Raw genomic sequence first — 19242 nt, forward strand, 5'->3', positions numbered from 1 at the left:
AATTGTGTGGATCTTTGAACATACAATGGAGCAGTTCTGCAGTGTAACAATTTTCTCTAGTTTTACACATAGAGAAATGCAATTTCAGTTAATTCAATTGTTGTTAAATATGATAGATTGCTGGATGTTTGGAAAGCCATAATGTCTCACTTACTTTTTAAGTGTTTTCAATGGCACTTTGCCACAATTTATTGCTTCAGATATTTTTCTTGGAGATAGACAAAACGTATTAAAAAACTAAAAACCCGCCTCGATTGCGAAAAAAGCACCTAGTGTTAAGTGTTAACCCAGGTTTCAGAGTAGATAACTTCACCTTCTTCAGAACAACAATAAAACCCACAAGTGCCTAAGAAGACCTTTGTCAATGATTAAAAGAACACCACAGCTATACATTTATAAATAAAAAAGAAAAGGAAAACACAAACAGTACATATGTACAAAGTCAAAACCACTACTTAACTTAATGGTGTATGCTCCACCTCACACTATTAAGTTAAGTAGTGGTTTTGACTTTGTACATATGTACTGCTTGTGTTTTCCTTTTCTTTTTCGTTTATAAATGTATAGCTGTGGTGTTCTTTTAATCATTGACAAAGGTCTTCTTAGGCACTTGTGGGTTTTATTGTTGTTCTGAAGAAGGTGTAGCTATCTACACCAAAAACTTGGTTAACATTTAACACTAGGTGCTTTTTTCGCAGTCGAGGCGGGTTTTTAGTTTTTTAATATATTAACCAATGATTGCTGACGTTCTGCGATGTTGAAGGTTCTTATAGACAAAACCTGTTGTAGGTTCCTCTCGTCATATATCTGTGGTTTTGAATGTAGCATTTTCTGAAGCGTGACTAATTACCAGTTGTAAAGAATGACTTTTGTGATGCACAAGTACAACATCTGACAGTCCACAATCTTTTTTAAATTTTGTTTAGACCATTATTCACTCCTGTCATAATTGATGCATTATCTGTGCCTACCCCAATCCAATTTTCAATTTACATGTTGTGATCTTTTAAAGTTACTATGATTGCATTGGCCAGACATTTTACATGGTCGTTTTCAGCAGGAATAAGTGACACAATTTTTTTTTTATTTGTGATTCACTATAATATATTGTTGCAATTCCTAGATGTTTTAAAATACTTGTGTCAGTACAGTCGTCTACCAGCAGACTAAATTTTTCATTACTGATATCAGCTTGCAGTACTTTCTTGAAAAGTGGACCCAACACTTCACTTATTATGTTTGAACACTTCAGTTGATGTAATTGTAAGTCTGTGGTGAATTTAAAGTCAGGAACATAAAAGTGGGGTTATACTGTATCTTACATTTGTATGATAGTCTCAGTTTTTGTATTCACATGAGAACTACTGTGTCATTACACACACACATGTTTGTAGATAACTTGTCTGTGAAAGCTGCTACTTGTTATTTGTTACAGTCAGCTACTGAGAAGGTTTGTGTGTTTATAAAGTGTATAATAAGAGGAAAGATATTCAGCCCATCGTGAGATGCCATAAGTTAATCTTTTAACTGCATGAAGAAAATTATTTTTCAAAAGTACATATTTATTTCATGAAATTACAATTAAATCAATACCATTAGCTGCTGACAGGTGTTGATATACATCAATGGGGACAGTTGAAAATGCGTGCCCTGACCAGGACTCAAACCTGGGATCTCCTGCTTACATGGCAGACACTCTATCCATCTGAGCCACCGAGGGCAGTAGGTCAGATAACTAATAGAGAGGACAGAATCAAATCAGGGAGAAAGGAACATAGTGGTACAACTTGATTAAAAGAAGGGATAGGTTGACGGGAAGGATCAAAGAATAGTTAATTTGGGGTGAAGTAATTGTAGAGGGTGAACAAGGCATAACTGCAGTAGATATGAACCTTGCAAAGGGTAAAGTAGCATGCATCAGATCATTCTTTGACTGAATACCATAACAGCAACACAATTGTTACTCTGATGCTTCAAAAGTTAATAGCAAGTCTTACAGAATCTGCAGAAGAAGCATGGGTAAAAAATTCTTACAGCACATGAACAAGTGGGTTGTTCTTGTTTTCTTCCCAATTGATTATTATAGTAGCCAGCACAAAAATAGGGCTTCAAGGTCTTCTGTTTTTAGTCTAGAATATGAAGGAGTACTTTCCAAAATAAAATTGTCGCTAGCTGCTAGGAAAAAAATGAAAATTAATGTTACAAGAAATTTTGGAAGAAAATAATTTTTTACTTAAACCTGTGGTAGTAACAGAATCACGAATGTAATTGGACTGGGAAAAAACAAATCCTCAAAGTGTAAAACTGTGCCGAAAAATGTAATCACTGATGAATTTTTGTTCTGTAGGACTGCGAAGAAACTTCCCCGTGAGAAAGTTGTTAAGGAAACTACAAAATTATTTTTGGTAACAGTTCAGACATCATTATTGTATCATATCATGTACAGAGGCAAATTACTTCTCCAATATTCCATGCGCAGCAGTGCGCAAGTCATTGTAGGCCGTCATCAAGAGTTTTGTCTGGACGGCTTGCTTTAATATGACTGAGAATATTCCATACTTCCCAAAAATATTTTACTCGCTGCTAATACATATCCTTCGTCATTGCATCCATCACTCAAAATGCCAATACTTTCACTGAAGTCGAGCAAAATATTTGTTCGAAAGGTTTTGTGAAACCCAAGTTTTATCTAAATTTGCTGTAAGCCTATTATTCTCAGCATGCAATACGTGCTTGGTACACAAAAATCTCGTTCTTACTACTACAGTGTCTTTGTCTTGTGTTACAAATTTTGTCCATCATTACAGTTTCTGAATTAAAAACCAAGTGGGCGGCGAAGACAGTGCATTGAAGTGACTGGCCAGAATAATCAATTTTATCACGGACATTACCCTGTATTTCTCTAGCCATCGGATACTATCCTCTGTCATACTAAAGTAATACAATTCTATGTTCTAGCTTTTCGTAAAAGTCGTCAAATATCATAGATTTCTATGCTCTTCTTTGAGAATCAGAATAGGTGCTGGGACTGTTCCGATATTACTGCACTGTTTGTATATACAGTTGATACAGAAGCACCACAACATTTTGTCATTTTATGAACTGCATTACTCTTACTATGAAACAGCCAGTAAATCATTCTGTGGAAAAAAAGTCAAATTTTGAATGGACTAGTAAACCAATTGCAGTAAGAGTATATCCAAATGTAAAGACATTCGATACAGATTTTTAGGAAAAACTGTTGTTAATTAATGCAGAATTGACAATCTTAATTTAATTGACAGTTGCCGGCCGGTGTGGCCGAGCAGTTCTAGGCGCTTCAGTCTGGAACTGCGCCACCGCTACGGTCGCAGGTTCAAATCTTGCCTTGGGCATGGATGTGTGTGATGTCCTTAGGTTAGTTACGTTTAAGTAGTTCTAAGTTCTAGGGGACTGATGACCTCAGATGTTAAGACCAATTCTGCTCAGAGCCATTTGAACCAGTTGACAGATACTATTGAGTAAACTAATGGTCACCATTTGTGATAAATTTATCGGACGTCTACTGTAAGTGAAAACATTCGCAGTATGTCCTCTATAACTGAAATGAATAGACAAACATTTAAATCAATTCAGCTTTTTACATAGACAACACTTACCTAAACTGGAGGATCTTCTGGCTCCGTGTCGTCACATTCACTATCACATGTTTCAACCAAGTCTATCATCACAGATCCCACTAGGGTGTCTCTTAAACCCTGGTTCAAGAAATCAGTTTCTTGCAAGGCTTCTGCTTGTTTTATGCACCCCTCCCAGTCCTGGTGAGTAACATTGACAAGAGTTTTGTGTGTTAGCTTCTCGACATCAGCAAGTATGAAAGTAGTATTTCTTTTCGCTACTTCTCGCTTTACTTGGGCCCATATCAGTTCAATAGGATTATAATGGCAGTTATACGGTGGTAGACGTACCACTTGGTGTCCCATTTCGTTTGCCAGTTGATCTAATTGGTAAGTCTTTTTGGTACCTACGATTTCTTCTTTAAACAGGAGTTCAGCCTTAGTTTCATTGACTGAAAATGAAACATTCTTTCCCTTTAACCACTCCATAATATCTGCCTAGCGTCAATTTGAATGTGGCAGTTTTTCTATCTGAATGGAGTGGTAGCTGACACTATCCATCACAATAATTGACCATTCTTCAGCACAGACAACAGTCGAATAAACCAATTCTTAAGAACTTCTCCATTCATTTCTGAATGGTAATCGGATTGGCAAGAACTTTTCCCACCATGGTAAACAAGTTTGGCCTCTGGCATGAAGACTGTGGTTAATGAACCAGCTTGGGCGATGATTACTCGGCCACCTCTACAAGTAGGCACTTTCAAACCACCATTTCCTTTGGAGTCGTGCCATATATACTTATTGGTGTGGTTCTGTGAAACCCAAGTTTCATCCAAGTTCACTACAGGCCTGGTGTCTTCAGCACACAGGAAATGCATTGTACGCAAAAGCTTCACTCTTGATGCTGCAATGTCTCTGCGTTCCATTAAGAATTTCTGTCCATCATTACACTTCTTGAATCGGAAACCAAGGGGATGGAGATGATGAAGAGCCCGAGTAATTAATTTTTTCATGGAGGTCAGCCTGTATGTTTTTAGCCATTGAATACTCTCCTCTGTCATAATATCCAAGTACAGTTCTACACATGAGCTCTTTGTTAAAATCCTCAAAGTCGGTTGATTTTTGTTCACATTTATATCCCTTTCTTGGAGACTCTAAACACTCATTCATGTCTGGAGATTCTGCCAATGACACAGATTTGCTAATACAGCCTACGGTTGATTTGGAGACACCACACGCTTTAGCGGTAACGTTATGAATTTGGGCAAAATGTAAGTTAATACTCGCTTCTTCATTGTCGGCCAGATCAGTAAAGAACTTGAGTACATTCAATATGATAATTTTCAATTGTTTACGAATGTCTTTCCAACCTTTACGCACACCGACCAGAGGATTACTACCGGTAGGCCATCGCTCCTGCATTGTTGTTCACCACCGAACACACGTCAAAGCACCATTCTAAAGACAGTAAGAGACTGAGATGAAACATGAACACTCAATATAGCTCAGTAACACTGAGCTTTCAGCTGCTCTGACTGCACCACTAATGATACCTACATGGAAACAAAGCCGAGAGGCAGACAAATCACAGCCCGCAGCCCCTGCTGGCGGCAGGCAGCGACCATGACCTTGAGGACTCTACTTTCGTGCCAGTCAGTCTAGTATTACATGTACACACATCAAAAAAAAGTTTTACATTACCTTGGTTCCAAGAGTTCTGGAACATGTACAGAAAATTGGAATAGAGATCAACATAAACATCATTTCCGCCCTTTTTATTGCTCATGAAAACCACACGTTGCATGTTGTACCACCATTCAGCAAGACCTTAAGAGGTGGTGTCCAGATTGCTGTACACACCAGTACTTTTAATGCCCAGTACCACATCCTCTTGCATTGATGCATGCCTTATTCGTTGTGGCATACTATCCACAAGTTCATCAAGGCACTATTGGTTCAGCTTGTCCCACTCCTCAATGGTGATTCGGCATAGATTCCTCAGAGTGGTTGGTGGGTCACATCGTCCATAAACAGCCCTTTTCAATCTATCCCAGGCATGTTCGATATGGTTCATGACTGGAGAACATGCTGGCCACTCTAGTTGAGCAATGTCATTATCCTGAAGGAAGTCATTCACAAGATATTGATGATGGGTGCGCTAATTGCCGTCCACGAAGACAAATGCCTCACCAATATGCTGTCAATATGGTTGCATCATTCTGTCGGAGGATGGCATTCGCGTATCATACAGCCATTACTGCGCCTTCCATGAGCACCAACGTCGTACGTCAGCCCAACATAATGCCACCCCAAAACAGCAGGGAACATCCACCGTGCGGCACTCGCTGGACAGTGTGTCTAAGGCATTCAGCCTGACTGGGTTGCCTCCAAACACATCTCCGACGATTGTCTGGTTGAAGGCATATGCGACACTCAGCAGTGAAGAGAACGTGGTGCCAGTTCTGAGCAGTCCTTTCGGCGTGTTGTTGGGCCCATCTGTACTATGCTGCAGGGTGTTCTGGTTGCGGCATGTCATCAACAATTTATGTCTCTCTGTATCTCCTCCATCTCCGAACAACATCGCTTTGGTTCACTCCGAGATGCCTGGACACTTCTCTTGTTGAGAGTCCTTCCTGGCACAAAGTAAATGTGCGGGAACAATCAAACCACGATATTGACTGTCTAGGCATGGTTGAACTACAAACAACATGAGCTGTGTACCTCCTTCCTGGTGGAATGACTGGAAGTGGTCAGCTGTCAGACCCCCTCCATCTAATAGGCGCTCCTCAGGCATGGTTGTTTACATCTTTGGGCGGGTTTAGTGACATCTCTGAACAGTCAAAGGGATTGTGTCTGTGATACAATATCCACAATCAACGTCTATCTTCAGGAGTTCTGGGAACTGGGGTGATGCAAAACTTTTTTTCATGTGTGTATTTAAAATAGTGTTCTCATAGTATCCATTTCTATTGAAAAAAGTGTTATCATTTGTTACATCATCAGGATTAAAATAAATTTTAGTATTTAACATTGGGACTTTTATGATATCATGGTAACTTGCCAGCTGTGCTGCATTTGATCTGATTAGTTGTTCTGATATGCAGTGCTTTGTAACTAAATGATACTGTTTATTACAGAATGGCAGCAAGCTGTTTCTTCGAATGAGAATAACATCATAAATAATTCAGTTCTTGATTCACTGGCTTACGTTTGTAAACATTACTGGGATGAACCAAAGGGAAACTTATTTTCACCGTTAACTTTATGCCAGCAACATGGAATAAGCGAAAAGCAGTTCCAGTGGACAGCATTAACTGTGCGTGCTTCATTGCATGCATGGGATGACATTGAAGCCCTCTTATTTACAAAGGCAAGATATATTTTTTGTAATGAGAAGCTAATTGTGAGTTGCTCTTTAAATATATGTTGTACCTGTAGTAAAATTACAGATGTATTGAGAAATCCTTATAAAACTGCAACACATTAAGGTACATATGAAGTAGAAGATAGCCTGCTATCTACTGAATATTAGAAATATGCCCAATGACTGTGCAAGTGTGAAACTGTCATTTGACGGCTTTTGTGATGTACTCAGAATGTGGGAGGACTCATATAATGTGTGTGTGACTGTTAATAATCATTTTTCACCTGTGTATAGATGTTGGTAACTACATAACATAACTAATGAAATCATAATTGTGCTACTGTGATATGAAAAATGAAGGTAATAATAATTGTCATTTGAGAAATAATACCATGTAACCATGTAGATTTTTTGCATAAAAGCAAAATGCATGGAACCACAGCACGTTGTTATTTAATAATTAATATCTCTACCTGTTGGAAAGCAGTTCTCGAGGCAAAATTTCAGTTAATGGGAAAGGACAGTTTTTCACAAGACTATCTTTTCACTGGAACAGAAACGCTCTTATGAGATTAGTGCATGAAAATGAAGAATTATTTTTGAAAGTCATTGACAGCTGCAAGCCACTGCACCAATCATTGATTCTATGCAGATTGTCCTGCATTTTGGCATTGCAACCTCCCCAAAGGTAAGTGTATTCTCCAAGTACAGACTCACAGATTTTCTGATGCTCCAATTACATGGTATTGTTGTAAAGAATTGAAAATTTATCATCCACATGGTAACAGCAGGTGAGATGGATCAACTATACCAACTGACCTAAACCCCCTATGCAGTATAGTTTCTTCAGTGCTGTAATAACAAGATTTTAATTTGTGAAGAAAATCAGAGCCTGAATCTCAGTGATAGACTGAAACTGCGTCCCAGATTTCTGCTTTCCATGGACAAGACTTTACCATAGAGCTCAGATGCTAGTTTACTGAAATCTCGTGATGGATAGTAACTGCACATTGATCAAAATACTTTAATATTTGATAGCATTACTATAATCTGTAATTTTCATTTGTGACCCAACAAATACTAACATGTCTTTACAGAGTTGCATTTAGACACTATGTTTCTGTGTTAATTTGTTTGGAATATGATGAATGATGAATCTGTTGTCTTCCCAAGTTCTTTTACAGTGTTTTTTTTTTTTTTTTTTTCCCTGACTCTCTGCAAAATTACTTTTCCTTACAGTGAGAGACTAGGCACTTTTTTAATAAAAGAATGCCAAGCCAGTTTCAAATAAAAAATGCACTGGTCATTGGGGGACAGAGAGAGGTGGGTGTCTAAAAGTGCAACAGAGTTGGTGGTTGGCTTTTGATATTTTAATTTAGTCAATTTAAAAATCCAGTTGTTAATCAACAATAAATTTATCTATAGCTTAACCAAGCAATGTGTGTATCTATGAGGACAGGATTTCAGAATGCTGTGTTCCAATGTGGGAGATGAAGAAACTGTTTGGATATCAGCACAATAGGAACATAAAGCATTCAAAATTATTGTCTTTTCAGAGAAGAAAAATATTAGGGAACAAGGTGAAAAATCCTACTTTGTTACTAATTGAGGAGTGCCCCATTGATGTTAGCTTGCAAAAAAACTAGTGGTTACAAAATGTATAACAGGAAATTTCACCTTTTATACATTGTGTGTCCCTTTGGAATCAAATCTGGAAGCTGGAGAGATTGAATAAGAGTCTTTGACCGTTCTTTCCATCAACCTGTCATCTTATAAAGTTGTGTCCCCAGCACAGAAGACAGCTTGTTGGTCATATGACCTCCTTCAGCAGAGGCTGTTACACTGTCAATTTGAACCTATGATTGTGCTTTTTGCAGAATGCCCCTTGCCCAGATCAGTCTCTATACCTACAGATGGCAAGATCTGTAGTACTGACAGTGAAACGACACTTCTCATTAATGTATCCTGTTTGGTTATTACTCAAATATTCACACATTTACACTGTCTTTTAGAACACTTGACATAGCTTTCTTAATTGTATGGTAACTTTTCTGACAACTTTCGAAATATGATACACATGTCCAGCTCTCTGGTACGCACTAGACGGAGTGAATATGACATATTCACAATTAAGTTTCACCCGATATAGAGTACAACATGTCCGGCTCTAGAGAACACCCGAATCAGTGTGTCTATTACGTATTCACGTCTAAGTAATGCACGATACTAAATAATGCACATCTAAGTAATGCACGTGTCTGACCCTCCAGAATGCCCAAAACAGAGATACATGTCCAGAAGGTGTTCAAAGCACTTCAGTTGCAATATCGTTGCTCTTTTGGTTCTCAAAACTAGTGAAATTTAATAAACAACAACAAAAGACTTGTAGGGTTACCATGAGAGATTGTTATACTAAAAACAGGGTTAAACACATTGAAAAGTATATAAAGTAGTTTAGGTAGTAAGTAGTAAAGTAGTTTAGGTAGTAAGAGAAGTTAGGCATCTTGGTGCCTAGCACCTGAACGTGCTGACCAATCAGGAGGAAGTTCAGTACAATTGATGGACTCTCCCATGCAGCTGGTACATATTGTACCATCTGTTGCTTGTACCTCACTCCACTTTTGTAGCATATACTATTTCACGTGTATCAAGCTGCATCAAGGCGAGATTCTAGCAAAATAAAATAGTGGCAGCCACAGCCAGGAATATCACACATCTCCCTCCTCCTTTGATTTCCAAAATTGGCCTGTCCTCGGAGACATCTAACAAATTTGGAAATGAGAAAATTTTTCCCCAAATTTGGAATAAAATTGAAGTTTCCAATCTCTAAGGTGCTCCCCCACAAAAAAAAAAGAAAAAACCTAGGAAATTGCTGTTCCTAAAATATCACCCCAATTAACCAAATCATTGACTTACTAATGCTACACATATACTTTCTCATCTCAATTCTATCGATAAACCTTCACAAAACACACATTACATCATGAACTTGTTCTTGCTGCAAAATATCATTTATGATTTTCAGCTTATAGCTATTTTCTATAGTCTTGTTATTCAACAATAAACATCAGCACCTGGACCATTAAATCTCCTCTTAAACACTCACTACACTTATTGATGTTTATATATGATAGGAACTAAACAATGCTGCAATGCTGTCCAGCTTTACATAACACTTTTCCATCTAAGATCAGCACAATGCCGTCCACTTTTACCTAATAACACCCCTTCTTGTCTGGCACAATGCTGTTGCTCGCCACATTGTTTTTGTCGTGTTGGGTGCCTTTGGCTGCTGAAGTCAACCACAGACACCTATCTCTGCCGTTTGCCACTTGCTAACATTGGACTGCAGCAGGTGGAGGTGACAGGTGTTGCTTCCATGTCATCCACCTCGCCTGCTGTACATTGCTCTGCTAACTGCTCCCTGAGGCATTGTTTCTCATAGCAGTGAAATAAAACATAGTCCCTTTGGACCGCGTGCACACTTACAACTTTACACTTCTATTTTGCGTTTTCACATTTTCACTTTCAGCTTCATGATGCGATGTGGATTAATTAGTGGCATTTATAAATTTTGTTGCCAAACGGTTCAAAGAAACTTACAGAAGTTCAAACAGGATATAATTTCACAGTTCACACAGTGTCACTTTTTATCTTTTTCACTGTTCATACACTGCTGATTCGGGCATTTTATGATAATCATTACAGTCCACTGTTCTCACTATGACTTTCACGTCTCACCCAGTTCACAGTTCTCGTTAATGGATAGTAGCCTCTTCTTTAAATACACATTCCCCAGCAAGGAGATGCTATACATAAATTTTGTGTCCCTTTGGAAGTCAGATCTGGAAACTGGAGAGATCTGGAGTGATTGAGTAAGTGTCTCTGACCATTTTTTTCCACCAACCTGTTGTGTTGTAAAGTTGTGTCCCCAGTGCAGAAGACAGCCTGTCGATCGTGAGACCTTCAGCGGAAGCTGCTATGCTGTCAGTTCTAGCCTTTGATTGTGCTTTTTGCAGGATGCCACTTGCCCAGGTTAGTCTCTGTATCTATAGAGGGCAAGATCTGTAGTACTGACAATGATGGTAGGTGACAGTTCTCATTAATATATCCTATTTGGTTATTATTCAGATATTCACACATATACACTGCCTTATACAACACTTGACATAGCTTTCTTAATTTTGTGGTAACTATTCTGACAACTTCCAAAATATGATACACATGTCCAGCTCTCCGGTATGCACTAGACAGTGTGAATATAACATGTTCACAACAAAGTTACATCTGATATAGAGTACAACATATCTGGCTCTTCAGAACACCTGAATCAGAGTGACTATTACATGTTCACATCTAAGCAATGCACAATACTGAGATAAGTGTCCGACCCTCCAGAACTCCCAAAACAGATATATGTGTCCGGCCCTCCAGAACGCCCAAAACAGCGACTAGTGCAGCCAAAGTACTTTGTCTCCCAGGTGCACCAGAGTGACCTGAAGGTGTTCGAACAACTTCGTTTGCAATATTGTTGCTCTTATGTTTCTCAAAACTAGTGAAATTTAATAAACAAACACAATAGACTCATAGAGTAACCACTAAAAACTGGATTAAATACAATGAAAATTATATAAATAATTATTATGAGAAGTTAGGCATTTTGGTGCCTAGCATCCAAACATACCGACCAATCAAAAGCAAGTTTAGTACAATTGGCAGACTCTCCCACAGAACTGGTACATACTGTATCATCTGTTGCTTGTACCTCACTCCACTTTTTTACCATATGCTACTTCATGTGTATCAAGCTGCATCAATTCAAGCTTCTAGTAAAATAAAATACTTGCAACCGCAGCCAGGAATATCACACTTTTCAGCATTTCCAACTAAATACAACTCTGTGGTATAGGCTCCAAGTAACTCCCAGGAGCTGGGACTAGGAACAATTGTGATCTACAATAGTGGCCATATGGTTTCTCTGCCAGTGAGGATCTGTCCTGAGGAGATGCACAGGACTAAAAAAGAAATAACGTCAAGGCCTCCTTCAGTGGAGTGCTGTTGAGGTTTTTTTCCTATTTGGAAGTTGTAGGTGTGTACCAAGTATTTGGACATGCCATTCAAGGCAGTGTGGAGCAGTGCTGTGTCGATTAACATGATTCCATTAGAGGTGCAGAATTTCTAGAACTCCACCAACATAAATCAAAGACCAAGATGTGTGGGGATCTTCAAGGGCAAACAAGTGTACTAGCACGTGATTGTTTTCGCCAAGGTTGTGGACTGCACACAAAACACAAAGGGGCATCCGCTGCATCCCTCCACAACCAGGAGCCACATAGATCTGCAGAAAGGACCTGAAAAAATCCAAATGTAGACAAGATCAAGGAGACATCATGGTGGACCATGTTAAATACTGACCTGGGGAGGGGGTGGGGGGTGGTTGCTGTTGCTTACTCTGGCATATGCAACACTCCCTTACCATCCGGGCAATATCCGCACCTGTACCACCAAAGTAAACATGTTGCTGGGTGAGATGAATTAACAAGTTGCCGGATAAAGTTCTTCATCATTACAACTTTCCAGTGGCCTTCATGGGGAAGGTGAAAGGCCTAATGTCAGAGGGTGCTGGGAATCAGCAGAGTTCAGCCCGTGGTACCTTGTAGCAACTCAGCGCCAAGTGAGGATGGAAACTTGTGCCATCTGTTCCATTATGCTTGGAGGTCCAGGTGTGTCTGCCGTTTCTTACCCATGGGCCACCCCTGTGTTGTATATTGCAAAATCTTGGAGGACAGGGTCATTTGCCATGTGTTGTGCCATGAGGCATGTGACAATGGGGAGGTTGGGTATGATGTCTGTGGCCTCACCTTCCAAATGAAAAAACGTACTTCTGGATCTTTGTCAACTCCAGGCAGTCACAAAAGGATGTCTGCATTGGCATGGGCAGCAATAAGGCGATACTGGATATCGTAGGCATATCCTGAGAGAAAAAGGGCCCACCATTGCAGCCTTTGTGCCATTTGGATTGATATTTCTGCTGATGACTTGAAAAGCGTCTTTAGAGATTTATGATCCATCAGGAGCGTGAAGCGATGGCTATAGACCTAATCATGGAAGTGTTTGATTCCAAAGACGAACACCAAAGCCTCCTATTCCACCTGACTGTAATTCCTCTGCACTGCCGTGAGGGTTTTTGATGCAAATGCAATGGGTCGCTCCACATTGTTACTCATGTGGGACAAAAGTGCGCCGATCCTGCTGTCTGAAGCATTGACCACCAGAACTAAGTCATTTTGCTGCCATCGTGTGCCATTAAGGAAGTAGGCTGAAGGAGGGCCAGCTTCAGGTCATGGAACCCCATATTACACTGGGAGGACTACTTCCAGTACACGTTCTTACTGATGAAGTGGGGCAGCATCCACAGTTGTGGCATATGGAATGCACTGCCAGTGGCATTTCAGCTGGCCCAATACAGACTTTAGCTGGGACACGTCTCTGGGAACCTGTAATTGTTGGATGATGGACACATGCTGTGGCATAGACCAGATACCCAACGCACTTAGTATGTCCCCTAAATACTCGGCCTGGTGGATGAATAAATAGCATTGGCAAGATTACAGTGAAAATTTGTCATCATGAATGTGGAGAAGAGTGTCTCTAGATTAAGGGCAAGATCGGTCTATCCTTTCTACTGACCAGAATACCACCAGGGTAGTTTCACCATCACTCAATATCTTTAAAGTGTTGTTCCAAGTACCTCTGGAGCTTGTTTGGGCACTGACAATGTCAAATGGGAGCATGGTATATTAGTACAATACAACTGGAGTATTGATAACAACAATCTTTCAGGAGTCATCATCCGCGAATTCGAGTTATGCATCCCAAAGGTCAATTTTGATTAACACTTTCCCTCTGGTGAGACAAGAAACAATGTCCTCTATCTTGAGAACAGGATACATGGCTACCACAAATTGGGTGTTGGTGGTGACCTTGAAGTTGCGCAGATGCAGATGGTGCCCAGTGACTTCTCCACCATCATGATGTGTAAGGCCCGTTGGCTAAACAACTATACATAACTGGGGTGAGGGTGCCAACTTCCTGGGTGTGTTGCAATTCCAGTCAAAGCTTATTCTGTAGTGTAAACTTGACGCAGCGGATCTTAAAAATTTTGAGACTGCAGTGGATAACAGCAAGATATGTGCCCAAAATCCGGAAACACCCATTGAAGACTTCTGTAACATTGACATGAGTTTCGCCAAGAGTTCGGTGGTGTAGGAGCATAGGCCCAGTGCGTGGACTACTTCATAAGTGTCATGAATCTTGAAGGCGTTAAGGAAGTCTAGACCAAGCATCTTGGATGCCCCTGGGGCTGCCACCACCAAAATCGGGGCCAGTGTTACTGTGGTGCCATGGAAGAATCTGGGTTGGAAGCATCCCATACAGTAATGAGATCGTTACTAAAACTAGATAACGTGGTCTCGAGAGTGTGCAGTGGAGGAGACCCAATGGCTTGGTATGTGATCCAGTAGATGGCAGTAGCCAGCAACCCAATATTGATGACTGGTTTGTTTCCTTTTTGATCGGCATGGACATCAGTTTAATGGGCATGGGAGGACAGTCCATACAAATGCCACATCTTGAAAGCTGGGCTGTGTAAGATCCTCCTCGGAGTCACTTCATGCCCAGTCCACAGACATTGGAGTGGAAGAGTGACTGTCTTCAGCCTCATGTCCAGACTCTCTGCAGGTGGTACACGTCAGCATGTGGAAACGACACTGGTGTCACAGGTGGCTAACAGGACACTGCTTGCAGGATGGTAATAGTCTGAAATGATGTGTCCTGGGAGGGTCTTTGTCTGACAAAATGGTGTTAATAGGCTTCCAACTCCGGATGGGAGGTAAATACGAGGGCTGTGTCTTGTATAGAAGCTTCTGCCCAGATTATTTGTTTGAAAGCTTTGATGATCCTCCTAGAGGCCTTCATCAGGTTTATGACCTAAAATCATATGTTTGAGTACAGTCGATTCATAAGAGAGCTTGCATTGGTCATTGGAACATTGAAATCTGAATTCCCGGGAGAGACCCTGGAGCCTAGCTATTCGTTCCCTATAGGTTCTGGAATGTAACTTTGGCAGCTAAAATTTTTGTGCTGCACTGCTGCAAAGTCTATCTAAGTGTAGAAATAGTCAGCTAAGCTTTTCTTTTAGGAAGCTTATGGTACAGCTCCACTTTGAGAGGTAACTATTGTAAAAGGTGGTAGATTGCAGGTCCTGCATTCACCTATAGGAAGGCTTGCTGCTGCTCATCACCACGTATATTGTACACTGTAAAGTGCTAATCTAATTGGTGTATGAATTAGGCCCAAGACTCAATTTTCCTGTCAAAGGATTGAAAGGGAAGTGATACTGATGTACCTGAACATACACGGGTGACAGGATGGGAACCTAACCCCGCTGTTACTGGAGTGGGTGTTTTGAAGGTGATAATTTGTTCCATTAGGACCTCATTTGCCTGCTGCATCCTGTGGAGCAAGAGCAGCACCAGATGTATAATGTCTGCATTTTGCAGTACTGGTGCTGCTTGTTCGTGTTGTACCTGGGACATGGCACATGTGTTCTAACAGTTCAAAAATTCTCATCACCAGTGAAAAATCCAACTTTGTTACTAATTAAGGAGAACACTGGTAGATGTTACAAACAGCTGCTTCATTAGCTTGCAAAGAACTAGTGGTTACTGGGGGAAACAAGAAATTGCCCACATGTATTTAGCAATTCCAATTAAATACAGTTCTGGGAGCCAGAACTAAAACAGGAAAAAACTACCACTCGAACTATTGCCTACTACAAAACCTAACTTCTTGGTGTGACACAGTCTTCTTTGATGGCACACTGACAAGTGCTTAACTGATGGTCTCCAAGCAGTTGGCACATGACTTGACTTGCTCTCACTGATGGGAAGTGTCCTCAGTGGTCCCTGGATTAGATTAAATAGTTATCTTCAGGAAAAGACATGCTGCCCCCATTCTCTCATGACTGGATGGAAGCGTGGTTTTGCTGATGCCTGGTGAGGTACCCCGTGGTCTGTAGCTCCTCGTGTGTCACCTGATTATCTGGGTTTATAGTTGACATTTCCCCGTGGCTGCTACAGAATGCGCTAGTGTCGCCTACTTTGACCCGCACATGATAACTGTCATGAATGTTGTGGCTGGTGCCCCTGTTCACCATAGGAAAAGACATCTTAGCATTACTGAAAACAGTCAACAAAATAACATATCAACAAAAAATTGCATTTTGATGTGTTGTGGCCCCACAGTGCAATTCACTGTACTGGCTGCATGGCTCACTGTAAGAACACTTAGTCCTAAATAGTCGCATAGTTGCTTCAGTCACATGCTTTATTTCATCAACTTATATATGCTTTTTTTTTTATCCTTATCACTAGTTTTTATTCATAGCGTTCAGATTGCACTAATTATAGCACTCACTGAAATTTTTACTTGTGATTATATGCATTTTTTTCATTCCACCAAAGACATTATTGTTCCCCTTGAAATGCCCAGTATGAGATAGCATTTATTTTTCCATTTCAGTAAGTCATATTATTATGCCGTATGTAAGTAGTATGTACAGTTGATGGGATGATTGAAAAACAGAAATATTTTTGAAACTAACTTTAGTGTACATGTGACAGTTTGCTGAGGTACTGTTTATAATATAATGGGAAGAGTAAAGGACTTTTTTTTATTTTTAGAGTTGGCTTGGTGGGAAGAAATTGAAGACTGCTGTTCCTGTGGAGCCGCTTATGTTGAAGCTTCACGAACTTGGTGCACCAAATGATGTACTGTGTAAATATTTGGCTTTCATAGACAATACTGGGAAACGACTAAACATTGCTCGTAAACTACAATGCCACAGAACTGTTATTGATGTGAGTAGACACTGAAATTCTATGAAACTACCGTACTTCTAATGCAGTCCTTATTGCACAGATTTTTTTCCTTCGTTCAATAATGTGTCTTTGTAATTGTATTCTAAGGGTACATGTGGTACATTAATGATCCCAAACTGAAGAATATTTATGCCAAAGATGTACGTGATACACTGATAATCTCAAAGTGAGGAACATAGTATGTATTGTCAAATTATGATGTAACAGACAGAGATGGGTTTAACTTTAGTAAAGGCTGTCCTTAGTTATTTTAGATTTAGTTCTGGTTTTATATATTTACAGTTTTCCATGATGTGGACAACTACATACAGTTATACAGGTTCTCCCTCTACAAACACTTATTAATGAAAGTATAATTGTGTTGGGTATCAGATGAAATTTGTGACTGGATTTTGGAGTTCTTGGAAGGGAGGAGGCAGCATCTTATCACGGATGGAGAATCAGTGACAAATGTAGAAGTAACTTAATTGAAGTGTGTTGGGACCCTTGCTGTTCATGTTGTGTATTAATTACCTAACAGACATTGTTAAAAGTAAACTCAGGTTTTTTGCAGATGATACAGTTATCAGTAATTATGTGCTGTGTGAAAAAACATCTGCACAAATATTCAGTCAAATCTTGGTAAGATTTCAAAGTGGTACAAAGATTGGCAACTTCTTTTACATGTTTAGAAATTTAAAACTTTACTCCTTGCAAAACATAAAATTGTGGCATCCTACAACTGCGATATCAATGAGTCACATGTGGAATCAGTTAACTCATACAGAACCTGAGTGTAACAATGTGCAGGGATATAAAATGAAATGATCACATAGCCTTAGTCATAGGTAAAGCAGGTGGTTGGCTTAGGTCTATTGCTAGGACACTGGAGAAATGCAATCCACGTGCAAAGGAGACTGCTTATGAATCAGTCATGTGACCCATCTTAGAGTATTGCTGAAATTTGTGGTATGTATACCAAATAAGGCTAGCCAGACATGTTGGGCATATTAAAAAAAAATGGCAGCACGAATGGTCACAGATTTGTTTGGAGAGGAGGGAAAAAATAGCAATCATGAATTGCCAGACACTTGACGATGGATACCATTCATCTCATGAAGCCTACGTATAAAGTTTCAGGAAACTGTATTAACGCTTTGAGTGCTGCAGACATGAAATCCCGCCATGCTTCACCTTTCCACAGGGGCTGTAGAGATTGTTAGCCGCTGCAGTGGTATTTCCCATTAGTGCTGCATTCACTGTCACAGCCTGGTTGGCCCCCCAGTGATGGCTTTTACCGTCAGTTAGTTCTACTACCTGTGGTCCTGTAGATGTCTGTAGCCACTCAGCAGTATTTCTGTCAGATTTCACAGTTGCTGTTTGACATTCATGCTAGCTGGTTTCCCATGATCATTTGCATTGTGCTTCCGTGTTGTTGTTTAGTTTTCAGCAGTATTTCCGTCGGATTTCACAGTTGCTGTTCGACATCCGTGCTAGTTGGTTCATGTGATCATCTGCATTCTGCTTTTTTGGTGTCGTGTAGCTTTCTGCTCATTCGTCAGGATTTTTAGACTGCTATCACTTTTGAGTTCCCCAATAAATGGCATGTCACCGTGGTGGCACTAACAAAGAGATCACCAGGGGTGACAGTGACAGTGATAGTTAGTGTGTCATCTTGAATGACTTTAGTGATGATAATGATGAAGATGATGATGATGATAATGATGATGATGATTCAGAAGGATCTCATAGTAACACACATCTACGTATTTCACCTAGTAGAGCTCATCAGGATAGTTCTTCTTCAGATTCTGAAAGTGAAGACGAATCAATCCGTAAAAGGCCACACCTTAATGACAAATTTGATTGGCAAAAGCACGATTTCAGTCCAACACTACATGCATTTGATGACTCATCTTCAGGACGTAATTGCCAACTAGCACCTGATTCAAGCTTTCTATCCTTTTTCATGCTATTTCAGTCAGAAAATCTGATGAAATTTATAGCACTTGAAACAAACTGATTTTACACTTTTATCGTGGCAAATACGTCAGAATGAGTTCATTTTTGACTGCCCACTTGGAAAGATACTGGTTTTGAGGAACTGTATTGCTTCACTGTTATTTTGCTTCTCATGCAGCATGTTAAAAAGTTGAGATGTACTTCTGAGTGCTCCAGTTTTCTGTGAAATTATGTCCCATGACAGTTTTATGTTACTTTTGAGAATGTTGCATTTTAGTGACAACTCCCAACTGTGAAGATAACAGTTGGTTTAATATTAGGAGAATATGTGTTTAATCCAGAAAAAAAGGTCTGTGTCGATGAATGCCTATTATTGTTCAAAGGTCGCTTATCTTTT

General features: G+C 39.9%; 1 protein-coding gene across 1 annotated transcript in view; it reads left to right on the forward strand.

Moving 5' to 3' along the window:
• Positions 1 to 19242, forward strand: part of LOC126470622 (spermatogenesis-defective protein 39 homolog) — a 125910-nt gene that overhangs the window by 79184 nt on the left and 27484 nt on the right. The window contains exons 9-10 of the mRNA XM_050098581.1: positions 6737 to 6969; positions 16707 to 16883. Coding sequence (XP_049954538.1) covers positions 6737 to 6969; positions 16707 to 16883 — 410 coding nt within the window. The remainder of the gene's footprint in view (positions 1 to 6736; positions 6970 to 16706; positions 16884 to 19242) is intronic.

Source organism: Schistocerca serialis, chromosome 3 (genome assembly GCF_023864345.2).
Source record: "Schistocerca serialis cubense isolate TAMUIC-IGC-003099 chromosome 3, iqSchSeri2.2, whole genome shotgun sequence".
Taxonomy (NCBI): Eukaryota; Metazoa; Arthropoda; class Insecta; order Orthoptera; family Acrididae; genus Schistocerca; species Schistocerca serialis.